The 14,138-nt window shown below is 38.7% G+C and overlaps 1 protein-coding gene across 4 annotated transcripts in view; it reads right to left on the bottom strand.

Moving 5' to 3' along the window:
- Positions 1-794: 794 nt before the first annotated feature.
- The window catches only part of MSL3 (MSL complex subunit 3), a 39,038-nt gene continuing 25,694 nt past the window's right edge, over positions 795-14,138 (bottom strand). For 2 of the 4 annotated variants that reach the window (XM_077815579.1, XM_077815607.1), the window contains exon 13: positions 795-3,750. In XM_077815579.1, the coding sequence (XP_077671705.1) occupies positions 3,651-3,750 (100 nt within the window). In that variant the 3' untranslated portion in view covers positions 795-3,650. Of the gene's footprint in view, positions 3,751-5,124; positions 5,214-14,138 lie in introns of all 4 variants that reach the window. The other 2 variants (XM_077815588.1, XM_077815597.1) reach the window with 2 other exon arrangements.

The raw sequence follows: 14,138 nt of genomic DNA, 5'->3' as shown, positions 1-14,138 counted from the left end.
AAGAGGATTAAGACAATATCAGTTGGTAACTTTTTTCCCCTTATTCTTATGATAAGCAAAAGAAATTGAAACATTCAGGAGGGGGTCAGGAGCAATATGAACAACGTCACCACTATATCAGTAATTCAAGAGTGTCACAATGTCATCTTGTTTCTTTCTTTCTAAAGAAGTGTAATTTCGTGCTGATACACTATTTACCTTGACATTAATATTCATTGCAAGCAAACTTAAAGTCATAAAAATGTATTATTTGCTCCATAAACTATAGATATATCCTTTTGGCATAGGTAGGCCATTTTATAAAGTACAATTTTGTCTAAGCAACTACTTCTTACCTGAAAAACACTCCTATTGGAAGCAGAGTTATGTCTCACATCTGTTTGCATCAGAAAAACTGCGAAGTGTGTGTTGAACGTAATGGCATCCTGCAACAATGCAGTGTTGACAACTCACAATTTTATTGCCAATCTTCTGATACTTTCCTAAAGTCCCAGCTCTTGGAGGCCTTGATTAGCTGCAAATCTCAGCTCTTATTTAAAAAAAAAAAGGGGGGGGGGAGTTTTCTAACTCATAGTTGCAGTGAAAAGCATAAAAACTTGACCCATGTATGCCTTAGAGACCCAAAAACAGAAGGTAAACATGATTTGTAAGCCAATCTCATGACTTTTGGGGGCATAACTCATGATTTCAGAATGATTGGGGTTGGCAATACTGCATATATACTGTGTGCATCATATCATCCGTCAGTGAATAAAATCCTTACAAAAAATCCAATTAGTTGCTGTTTATATCAATTGTACATTTCAAAAAATTTTATTAAAAACGGCAGATGTTTAATGCCAGAGTAATTAGATAACTGTGCACTCGTGACTTACTCACAGTAAAAAGTATAAAAATCCATATTAAACTTTGATTAAAAAACAAACAATGAGTAAAAACTACCTCCTACTCAGCCACACACGTGAGATCTAAGCATAACCAAAGTATTTCTGTTGGGAGGATTTTCTTTTTAAAAACAAGCAGCCTACAAAACATATTACAAGTAACCAAAATGCTCTCTAACCTTCACCTATAGCAGCTTCTTCAGTACCACTATAATTAAACCATAGGTATGAAAAGATAGCCTGCAAGTCTCTCTGCTCCCTTTGAGGAATCTGGTAATGTTGCAAATAGTCCTCATAAATGGACAAGTCACATATTGCTCCAGATGAAGACATTTTGTAGGAAGATTTGCAGGTTGCCTTTAGTGTTATACTCAACACAAATCAATGAATACTTCGACCAGGCTCTCACATGTTGCAGCAGATTTATAGGATGCAAAAGAAGTGGCTACTCATGAAAATGAGTTGCTCATACAACTGGTTTGAACCAGGCACAATGCATGCAGATACTACCTATGCTGCTTCTCAAATCACTGAGATAACTGAATACAGACATTAATAAATAATTATGGCATGCACAAAATGTCACTGTTACAGTTAAAACATAACCATGCAATAAGATTTAAATTCTACTCTCAATCTGCCCTCTTATTCTTAGGCATTGATAGGGAAAAAAGATTTGACCTATCATATGCACTGCAATACTCTGCCACAATGGAAAGGATTAAGGATGGAGTTTCAGCAATATTCTAAGCTTAATATCTTGTTAGACATTAATATTTGAATGGTATTTTTTACCTGCTGTATCAAGTTTATGACAGGAGTGTCCCATATTAAAGAGGATTGTGAGCTTGTACTACAGATTCAGAATCTCTACAGTTTTGGAATGGAGACTATAGCCTGGGAAACTTGGTAGTACAGGAATACAATTAAAAAATAGCACCACTAAATGAACCTTTAGAAATAAGGGTCTCCAAATCTCATTTTGGTATGGATCCAAAATGAGTGTAGCTATGCTGACGTTAAGTCTATGTAGAAGTTTTTCTCTTGCAGAGTCTCATTCACTAAAACCAAGGTCATCTCTAGCTTTTCAGTTCAAAGGCTTTACATGCCATTCCACTCTTGACAAGTGACATTAATTGGTAATGCAGTGCTGTTGTAGCTGTGTTCGTCCCAGGATATTGGACACACAAGGTGGGTGAGGTAATATCTTTAATTGGCCCAACTTCTGTTGGGGTGAGAAAGAAGCTTTCAAGCTTACACCAAGCTCTTTCTTCAGATCTGGGTTACTCCTTACAGAATATATTTGTGATTTACATGTAAAGAGATGGTTTTACTTACTCCAAGACCTGCAAGTTCAAGTGGGTTCTTTTTGGCTCCAGAATCACAGGCAATCGTTCTGTAATTGAGGTACTTCAAGGGAATAAGGACTGACCAGTAATTGGTGCACTAGCCCAGGACTTGGGAGACCTTGGGTCAATTTTGTGCTCAGGTTTCTTGTGTTTTGGGGCAAGTCACTTGCCTCTCTGTGCTTCAGATTCCCCATCTCCAAGATGGGGATAACAGCACTTCTCTACTTCACAGGGGTGTTGTAAGGATAAATACGTTAATGATTGTAGGCACTCACAGTAACGGAAGTACCCAAGATAAACAGAATTGGTTTAGTTAATTCTGCCAAATATGTATTGTCAGAGGGATAACAGAATCCAGCTCATTCTCACACAGCTACATGAGTTTTGCAGTGCTAAAGAGAGTAAAATTTGTCAGTATAAATCTAAGATGTGCCTCTGGTTTAAATGACAGACAGCAGAATTGTACAATAAAAAGGTGCCATTTTTACAGTCCACCCCTCATTCTCTACATAATAATATTTAGTGAAAATATACTATGAAAACCCAAACAAAACTCCATTTTTGAGATCATCCTCCCAAATATCACACCTTCAATTACCAACCAGTTTCTTTATTAAGAAAAAAGTTTGTCAAAAGTAATTGCTGTCACTTTATTCACTCTATGCTTCCTCTGTGAGAACCTGTTAGAACATCCTGTTCTTTGATGCCTTTAGGAATCATTCAGACATGGATAAGATGAATCACGGGTGAGGTCTGCACTCGTAACAGTGGCAACCTACTATGGTTAAGAAACAGATACCTTTTTAAAAGAAAAAGCAAGCAACATTTTTCACTTAAGCCACAGAAAACTACTTCCTTGACTCAGAGACCAGGACAATAAAATAGCTATGCAATTCTTCCTCTATATACAGCACTCTTTCCTGCCGTGACCGTTGCACAAAATGAAGTATGGGTTCTGTGTGTGAAACGAAATCCACTGGATGCCAGTTATGCATTCTCCTTACACGAGAGTGAAGCCAGTTCTACTTTTCATGCTGAAAACAGTTCACGTTAAAATGAAAGACAGCATGTGGTATTTGTTTTCATGAAAACGTCCCACTGCTAATGCACCTGCTTTCCCCCCCACCCTTCTTAAGAACTATATGCAGTCCTATGCATTAGAAATCAGTGCAGGGCTTCTTCTAGCAGTGCAGCTTACATGCAACACTTGGAGCAATTCAGAATGTAATCTTTGCACGGCTCTGAAACAAGATGTGGTCCATCTCTGCTAACGAATCCAGTAGTCATAGAAGCAACTCCTTTCTTCCTATCTGAAAAAGGCCATTCAAATTCCCTTTCATCTTCATCTCGTAGCTATGTGGCAAAGCAGCAATAACCATCGGCTACGTACAGTAGGATTTATTGTTCACTAAAAGCTTCAGTAGATTGCCCGAGGATTCTTGGTGCTGTAGTAAGCTTCACATGCAGCTACATAAGCAGACTCTGGGAAGAAGTCATCATGGTATTCTGCTAGAAACCTGAGAAGAAAGCACACAATAGATTAAAATCAGACAAAGAACAAAAATACTTAGGTTTAAAGATGCAGTAAAATAGGCTGTACAATTCTCAAAGCGTTTAAGTTTAACATAGCATATGCTGATGTACATAGTCCTTCCTGCACAAGTTTCAAAGTGTAAATGGTGCTAAAGTCTTACATACACGGTGAAGAACATAGCCTTTCCCCTCATACTTTCAAATCTAAAGGAGATGGAAGGAGTTTGCTCAAGCATCTCACACACACAAAAAAAGCTGGGATAGAGGCTATGTATGGAAAATTTCAGTGCAAAACAAAAGTTTCAGGAAATAAGCATATGAAAACGAGGGGATACTGCAGAAATGTTTTTGCAACTTTACCTGTAGCAGACACCATATGAGCCTACTATGTAGTCTCACTCACATTTATTTAAAATGGAATCTGTAGCTCTAACAGTCAGCTTATACCCTTGAAAGTAAGTATAATCCTATTTCTGTCCTCCTGTGAGCATTCAGTGCCCTCCTTCTTTCACGGATTCTTAATTCACGCACACACTCACAGAGTCCCACCAATCCCACACAGGAATGTACTTAGGGCCAAGCGAGCCAGGCAATCACCTGGGGTGCCGGGCTAGGGGTGCAGTTTTTGTTGTTAGCGACAAAGGGAAAACAGGATGTTTGAAGTAAAACATTTCAGGTATTCCATATGTGGATTCAATTTTTACAATGTTCTGGACCTTTGTAGAATCTCATGGAACCTTCCAGACTTTGAGAACTACATTTTCCTCAAACCTCCTACAAAGTGGTCAGCCGGGCCCTTGTGAGTATAAAAGGGTGGGGATTCGCCAGTCAGTCAGCGAGATATAAAGAACGAACTGAAGTGAAGTGAGAGCCCAACTGCAATACTGCGAACCTTGTTTTGTTGTATAATTGTGAAAGCATACTTGTGTTTTAAGACTTGAAGAGTTTAAGTAGCGATTAATAAAGGACATATTTAATGAGACGCCAGAGATATCTATCAAACCCCTATCTATGCAACAACATAACAGAAATACTGTTACTTCTTTTGTCATGCTTAACACGTAATGTTTGAGGACTTTCTAAGACTGCAGAACATAGACTTTTACTCTCCCTAATATTGTTTGTTTTCCCTTGTAGGAAATGAAAGATGCCCCCGAAGAAGCCTTGAGGAGCTCAGTATAGGAAGGGAAAAGCTCAACTGCAATCCAGTTTGCAGCAAGGGGCAAATTTAATGGGAAAACATCTGAAGCAGAACATAGACCAGGCTTTAGGCAATACCGATTGTCCCAGTGCAGAAGAAATTGAGGAGCGAAGCATAAATAATGGAAGTCCTATTACTAAGGAATTAACAGATTTACCTGAAAATAAGAAATGAAAGATGAGCAAAGTGATGGAGAATCATCCAGTTTTCCTGGCACTGTAAAGGAGAGTGATGATAAAGAAAAATCTGGTTTACATGAAAAGGAGAGAAACAATAATGAATCAATCTCAGTGATGACAGAAAGAGCAGTGAGAAAAAACATGCACACCACAAATCAATACATCAGATCCTGCTTTATGGCCAGTGATCCTAAACTCTGCTGATAATGATTAGTACAATTTTGAACGGGCCAGGAAAAATCGAGAATATAACATTTCCAGCAAATGAGCAGAAGCAACACTTCTCTAAGTCACACTGCGAAAGAGTGCTTGAGAATGGTGAGAAACTGAATCGGTGTTAGCTACTCAAAATCAATGGACAACACATTCTGTTTTTGTTACAAAATAATTGACAAGAATGCCAAGACACTGCTTGCACTTTCCGGTTACAATCACTGCCATAATTTAGTGGATTCTCTGAAGCAACATGAAAAGTCACCCGGCCATTTTACAGCTTACTCCAAATGGATGGAGGTCGAGTCCAGACTCAAGCTGAATAAATGCACATATGAAGAAAACCAGTGCAACATTAATGCAGATACCCAGCACTGGAGGAATGTGCTCAAGCATCTGATCTCAATTATCCTCTTCCTAGCAAAGAATAATCTGGCTTTCCAGGGCTCGCCACATAAATTGTTCACTGAGCATAATGGTAATTTCCTCAGTTTCGTAGAACTCCTGGGGAAATACGATGATGTTATGCGTGAGCACGTACCTAGAGTGTTTGTAAAGAAGCTATGGACCATTACTGCAGCAAAATTATTCAAAACAAATTGATTGACTTTATGGAAAGGAAGGTGTTTGATAACATATTGATGCAGCTCAGCAAAACAAAGTACTATGCCGTAAAAATGGTCTGCATTCCTGATATTAGACCCAGTGGAAAGATGTTTACAATAAGATTTGTTGATGAGGAAGGCTGTAGCCAAGTAAACGAATGCTTTATCTGTTTCCGGTGCGTGGATGACTCTACTGGAAAAGACCTAGCAGAACTATGAATGTTTTACATGAGAATAAAATAAAAGCTTCGGGACTGCCGTGGCCAAGGTTACAACAATGGCATGAACGTGAAAGGAAGAAACAGTAGCGTCCAGGCAAGGATCCTTGTGCTGAATCCAAGAGCTTTTGTGCCTTGTGGCTGCCATTCTCTCAACCTGGTTGTGCCAGATGTAGCATCATCGTCTTTAGATTCAGTATCTCTCTTCAGAGTACTGCAAAAGGATAAACATCCTGTTTTCAGCATCAACTATCAGGTGGAAGATCCTCACAGACAATGTTAGGTTTCAGAGTAGCAGCCGTGTTAGTCTGTATCCGTAAAAAGAAGGAGTACTTGTGGCACCTTAGAGACTAACCAATTTATTCGAGCATAAGCTTTCGTGAGCTACAGCTCACTTTATCGGATGCATACAGTGGAAAATATAGTGGGGAGATTTTATATACAGAGAGAACATGAAACAATGGGTGTTCCCATACAGACTATAACAAGAGTGATCAGGAAAGGTGAGCTATTACCAGCAGGAGAGCTGGGGGGGGGGGGGGGGGTACGGACGACCTTTCGTAGTGATAATCAAGGTGGGCCATTTCCAGCACTTTACAAGAACAGTAGGAGGGGAAATAAACAAGGGGAAATAGTTTTACTTTGTGTAATGACACATCCACTCCCAGTCTTTATTCAAGCCTAAGTTAATTGTATCCGGTTTGCAAATTATTTCCAATTCAGCAGTCTCTCGTTGGAGTCTGTTTTTGAAGTTCTTTTGTTGAAGAATTGCAACTTTTAGGACTGTAATCGAGTGACCGACTGGTTTTTGAATGTTCTAATTCTTGACGTCTGATTTGTATCCATTTATTCTTTTACGTAGAGAAGGTCCAGTTTGGCCAATGTACATGGCAGAGGGGCATTGCTGGCCAAACTGGACAGTCGCAAGTGGGGAGCGCAGCTTTTTGAAACTCATGCTCATTAAAACGTATCTTTGATCGACGATTGCTGACGAGAGACTGACATCGTTTGCTATTTTACCACTTGAAAATGCCACTGGCCAATCTTTGGATCTCTCTGACACTGTGCTTCAGTTTGTGAGGGCAAAGGTGAAAAAACAACCATTTGAACTAAAGGACTAGGGTTAACATTCTAAGGCCCACCGTAACACTATTTAATACTGGGGTCCACCCAATGTTGGTGCACTGTTCAATTTCTTGACGTTCGTACATTTCAATTATTCTTAAAATTTAAAAGTTTCTATAAGCTTAGAGGAAACAATTTTTTTTCTTTGCTTATACATTGCATGATTAAATACAGATTTACAGATCCTAGCATGCAACTTTATCATCTTAAATGATAGGAATAAATCATGCATGCAAACAGTGCATCAAAGTCGTGAAATGGGCTACAACTGCAACAACAAATAAGGTACTCAAAAGTTTAACAAAAGAGGGAGGCACTGAAGACGTTCCTTGCTTGGGGTGTCATTTGGTCTAGGGCAGACCCTGATTCCACACACTTGTTCCTTTGTAGACACGGCAGATCCACAGCCACATAATTTGGCATTTTTCCAAGATGCCACAAAATGCATCATTTTGTTGCAGTGGGGTGACATTTTGTCGTCTCCTTGTTCTGCTGCAACCTGCCTCTTGCTCTCCAGCTTTCCCCATAAGGGGAAGTTAACTGGCTTACAGTGCACATTCCCTTCACTCTTCCATGAAGCCATGCAAAAAAGGGGGTTGGGAGCCACAGCTGGAGCCCAGCTTTGATACAGAAACATTAGGGAAGCCCAAGCAGTGTAGGCTGGAGAGCTGAGCCCAAGAAGCAATGATGCAGCCACCAACGCTTGGGGAGAGGGCTGCTAAAACTGACACTCTCCCTTCTCTGGGACACATACAAGTGAAACCAGGGTTTGGGAACAGAGGAGTTTAGTAAAAAACAAAAAAAACAAAAAAAAACCCTCCTCCTCAAAAATAATCCCTGTAGAAAATAAATAAGTTTTATATCACTTAGTATTTTCAACTATTAGCCATACTTTGCACATTTGTGCATTGGTAGGTAAGGAATGGAAATTTGGTCCCATTGTGCTTGGCTGTTGGACGGGAGTTATCTGTTAGAAGCCAGAATTCCAGTCAGTAAATTTAGTATAATAAATACTTCAGTATATACGATCTAGATATAAGTGGTATCAATGATGTTCAGCATATAATGTATCAAAAAAACTGTACATTTCTCCAACCTTATTCCTCACTAAGCTCCCTTAAATAAGTAATTTCTTTTGATCTTATATATTAAGAAATCTGAAGCAGCAAATACTGAAAAAGAATATTCTACACATAAGGCAATGTAAACAGGAATACATTAATTACTAAAAGCTCAGATGCTTACCTTTCACTTTAAATAGAAACAGAATACAGCAACCATGGAAAGGCGTTCTCTACAACACTTCTCTCTACTTAAAACTTTATTCAGACCAGGGTATCAAACATGTTATTTCTCTGGTTTTGCTTAAGCAAGACCACTACTTCAATATTTATAAAAATAAAATAATGGAAGCAATAAAAGATAGACATTTTATCTAGTGAACATCTTTGATTCATCATTATTTGTTTAGAGTGGGCTCTGCCATCCTATGAAGTTTCATTCAGAAAAACAGGTGTTAATTATAGAAAGTCAACAGTGTAGGCTGGCAGACCTCTATATTTGGCATAAAAGGTCCCAATTTTAAATCTTGTCGATGGGCCAAGACAGGGGGCAGGGGGGACAATATGTTTCCATGTGATAGAATTGTGCCTTTGGGACAGGTAGAGGGGGGAATGGAGTTGCTTAGGAAGCTACATACAGAAAGCTACATTAGAAGAATTCAAACTACCAAGTTAACTTAATTCTGGCATTATGTATTTGAGCAAGAGGGTTACAGGGGGGCGAGGGGGAAAGGATGTTCCTTTGTGTTTAAAGCAAGGATTCCATAGGCTCTGTCACAGATTCTGATGCTGAGCAAGACTATCATAATGCAGGTGTATAAAGGTCAAACTGAAGGGCAATCTTCATTCTGACATTTCCTAACTTATGAATACTGTGCACTCTGTTTTTAACTTAGTTTTTTATATGCAATATAATATGCACATTCTACTGGTTTCACACTGGTTCCTGCAAAAGCTATCAGGAGATTTTGCTCAGTACCTAACAAGCTAGCACAAAGCAGAAAGACACATATGATTAGGGGGCAGATAGATAGGATTGAAGACTTCTATGAAAATTACCCTCAGCTGAGGTTAAAAAATTATATTTAGTGGTTCAGCATAGTTATAGATGTATTATTACAGCTTTCTGTTCACAGAAATGACAATGGTTCCCTATGTATCTGGTCCTAAAAGAATAAAAGGCGACTTCACAATCAAAGAAACTGAAGATCCATTTATATTCACTATAAAGTATTTTATAGTTCAGTATTTTGGCAGTTTCCAAGACGAATAAAAAGGAGTGGGAAAACTTTTATTGCTGAATAAAAGCTAATATAGAACCAGAATTCGATACAGTAATCAAGATTTGAGTAATCTGTCTCCACCACACACCTTAGTTGATCACTAGAGAATGTAGTGCCACTCTGCTAAGTTTACCAGGCTGCACAACCAATCAAAGACTTTATGCAACACTTAACAGAGGACATATGATGGCACTCCTTAAAAAAAAAAAACCTATTTGAAGAGTCAACGAAAAACTCTCCCTGCTCCCACAGAAACTGTTTGTCATATGTAGTATGCACCTGTTTTATTTTAAGAAAACACTATAAAAAGCCTACCATAAATATAGTAGGGTTTTTAAAACAAGGAATGCTGAACGATAAAATACTAGTGGACTTGGCTACGCTTTGTCTCTGTCCCTGGGATAGGTGGGTTGAATAAAGAGTTGGAATGAAGCACTTAAGCAGAAATGAGCTAATAAGAGTCCCTCATTAACTCTAATTCTGAATTTATGAAAGAGCAATTAAGTTTGCAGTCCACAAACAAAACATGTGAACAAATTTCTAATGTAAGTGACATTCTCTTTGATCCCAGCACCAACAGGTGGATCCTAGGATGAAGTAATTTTAAATTACATTAATAAAATGGGAGCATCTGTGATGGGCATCAGTTTGGTTGAAATATTCCAGAGGGTAAAACTTAGGCTGTCTACACTACCGCGGTAAGTCAACCTACGCTACGCAACTCCAGCTACGTGAATAACTGATTCTGCCACATTTAGGTCCTGATTCAGGAAAGCTCTTAAGCATGTGATTAATTACTGTCCTAAATAGGTATACTTTCCTGAATCAGAGAGATTATTCACAAGAATAAAGCACTACTCAACATGAGAAATGGCAACAGAACCAGGCTCCTGACAGGGTTCACATTTGTTAGATAACTTTTAACCAGCTCTTATCTCAGAATGTTTCAACTCACCTCATCTTCCCAGCTCAGTAGCAAACGTCTTTTCTTAAAATATATAAAATATTCTGTTAAATATTTATCAACTGAGTATCTAAAATCTGTAACCTTATCACACTTGCATGAAGCTTCTAGTAGCACAACCGCTTAACATTAATTGCACATTAGCACAGACTAGTGGACACACTTGACTACTACAATGAGTAACAAAATTACTTATTACTCGCAGAAATAGTATGGCTGCAGAATCCAGTGGACATTTTTTCATAAATTCACATCTTCTGCAACAACTTTGATTTTCAACAGAAAATAACCACTCAAGACTTTTCTCATTGTCTCATCAGATTAAACTCCTGTATACTTCTGTCAAATATTGATCTGACTCCCTACGGAAAATATTCAAAGTATGAAAAGAAAAAAATTTTTACTGCCATAATGCAAACGGTTTGAGACCAGCAGTACAGGAGGTGGGCTGCTTTAAAATATTTTTTAAAGAAAGTTTTAAGGGATGCAATGAAATAGCTGCCTACAGGATTGACTGAGTTTTAATAAGAATATTAGCTTCTAACGGAAAAAGCTATTGACTACTAGGAAAGCACTTTCCTATAATCTGAAAAGCCACATGTTGGACTCGCAAAGATAAATTTTTTAGAAGTGTCATTTTAGGAACTAACATAATTTTCTCTAAATCCTAATGAATAAATAGAAGAAAAAGTAGCGAATAAGAGAAATGGTGAATAGCTGTAGCCTTCTGGAAGCTGCTCAAGGACCTACATGAAACAAATAGATTTGACTGAAAGACCGTTTCCACTAGAGAGGGGTCCACAACATGGAAGACTAATTACAACTGGTACCCTTGGCTGACAGATACCAAGGATGTAGGAGGAAAGAACGTGAACATCCCTTTTCATTGACAGGTGGCTGCGCTCGATCAGAATTATGGCAAATGGGTGCGGTAGTTCACACTAATACAGTACCATCTTTTATTATTTAAGCAGCAGATAGAGGTATGCTAAGTGCCTCATACGACACAGAAATCTGTGACACCTGCTCCAAAGAGTTTACAGCCCAATAGCACATTTTATTAAAAACAGACAAATTACATAACTGGGGAAAAACAAATTCTTACACTGTACCCGTGGTATCTGGCAGGAAGGCTTGAGGCAACTTTCGTAGGTGGTTTGTCCTATTGTACACTGTGACTAAAAGGAGTTCTTGTAACAGCACCTACTATCTTAAACTCATTACGTCAGAAAAGCTTTGAGCTGGGGGAGTTACACCCAGTGCCATTCCAGAACTACCAAAGTCCCAAGAGTGAGAATTCCTAGACACATGGATCTATTAAAGAAATTAAAATTTCCCCTCATTAACTGTACTTATGTGGCAATAGCCTTCACATGTCAGAATAATGTTAAGCAAAATAATCCCATAATATCTGCCTTTCATAGGTTATGCTACCCTTCAGATGGTTATGGAAAAATAAAGTCTTACAGTAAATAATCTCATCTCTCTCAAGTCACCTCTTCTCCTGGTGCTGTGTATGACACGACCAATCTTACAGACCTAATTTCAGTGTCACCAAATATGCATGTACCTCTATGAGCCTAGTGGTAAAATCATATAAGTATAGGACTCGACGGGACCTCAATACGTAATCTGGTCCAGTCCCCCGCATTTAAGGCAGAACTAAGTAATAACTAGACTATTCCTTACAGGTGTTTGTCTAACCTGTTCTTAAAAACCTCAATGATGGAAATTCCATAGCCTCCCTAGACAATTTTTTTCAATGCTTAACTACCCTGACAGTTAGAAAGTTTTTCCTAATATACCACCTCAGCTTCAACTGCTGCAATTTAAGCCTATTGTTTCTTGTCCTATCCTCAGAGGTTAAGATCAATTTTTCATCCTCCTCCTTGTAACAACCTTTTATGTACTTGAAAACTTGTCCCTCCCCCTCAGTCTTCTCTTCTCAAGACGAAACAAACCCATCTTTTTCAGTCCTTCCTCACAGGTCATGTTTTCTATGCCTTTAATCATTCTTGTTGCTCTCTGGACTTTCTCCAATTTGTCCACATCTTTCCTGAAATGTGGCGCCGAGAACTGGACGTGATACTCCAACTGAGGCCTTATCAGCACAGAGTACAGTGGAAGAATTATTTCTTATATCTTGCTTACAACACTCCTGCAGACGCATCCCATAATGATGTTGCCTTTTCTTTTTGCGCAACAGTGTTGACTCCTATCTAGTTTGTGATCCACTATGACCTCCAGATACCTTTCTGCAGTACTCTATCCCAGGCAGTCATTTCCCATTTTATATGTGTACACCTGACTGTTCCTAAGTGGAATACTTAGCATTTGTCCCTATTGAATTTCATCCTATTTACTCCAGACCATTTCTCCAGTTTGTCCAGATCATTTTGAATTACAATCCTATCCTCCACAGCACTTGCGACCCCTCCCAGCTCGGTATCGTTCTCAGACTTTAACACTGTACTCTCTATGCCATTATCTAAGTCATTTATGAAAATATTGAACAGAACCAGACCTAGGACAGATCTCTGCGGGACCCCATACTATATGCTCTTCCAGCTTAACTGATAACCACTGAAAACTACTCTCTGGGAATGATTTTCCAACTAGTCATGCATCCACCTTATAGTAGCTGTAGCTAAGCTATATTTCCCTAGTTTGTTCCTGAGGCCATGCAAGACAGTATCAAAAGCTTGAGTAAAGTCAAAATATACCACATCTACCACTTCCCCGCATCGACAAAGCTTGTTACCCTGTCAAAGAAAGCTATTAGGCTGGTTTGACACGGTTTGTTCTTGACAAATCCAGACTGATACTTATCACCTTATTATCTTGTAGGTGTCTGCAAAATTGATTGGTTAATTATTTGCTCCATTATCTTTCTTGGTACTGAAGTTAAGCTGACTGGTCTGTAACTCCCTCTGTTTTCCTTATTCCCCTTTTCATAGATTGGCACTATTTGCCCCCCTTCCAGTCCTCTGGAATCTCCCCCATCCGCCATGACTTTTCTAAGATAACTGTTAACAGGTCAGATATCTCCTCAGTGAGCTCCTTGAGTATTCTAGGATGTAATTCATCAGACCTGGGTGACTTGAAGACATCTAACTTGTCTAAGTAATTTTTAACTTGTTTTTGCCTATTTTAACCTCAGATCCTACTTAATTTTCACTGGCATTCACTATATTAGATGTCCAATTGCTACTAACCAAAAAAAAAAAAAAAGGTATTTAGCACTTCCGCCATTTCCACATTTTCTGTTATTGTCTCCCCTCCCCCGAGTAATGTGCCTACCCTGCCTTTGGTCTTCCTCTTGCTTCTAATGTATTTGTAGAATGTTTTCTTGTTAGCCTTTATGTCTCTAGCTAGTATAATTTCATTCTGTGGCTTGGCCTTTCTACTTTTGTCCCTACATGCTTGCATTGTTTTTTTCCCATATTCATTCTTCATAATTTGACCTAGTGTCCACTTTTTGAAGGACCTGTTTTTGAGTTTCAAATTATTGAAAATCTCCTTG

The sequence above is a fragment of the Eretmochelys imbricata genome, chromosome 1 (genome assembly GCF_965152235.1).
Source record: "Eretmochelys imbricata isolate rEreImb1 chromosome 1, rEreImb1.hap1, whole genome shotgun sequence".
NCBI lineage: Eukaryota > Metazoa > Chordata > Testudines > Cheloniidae > Eretmochelys > Eretmochelys imbricata.
Note: the sequence above shows the minus strand (reverse complement) of the source record. Positions and strands in the feature narration are given on the sequence as shown.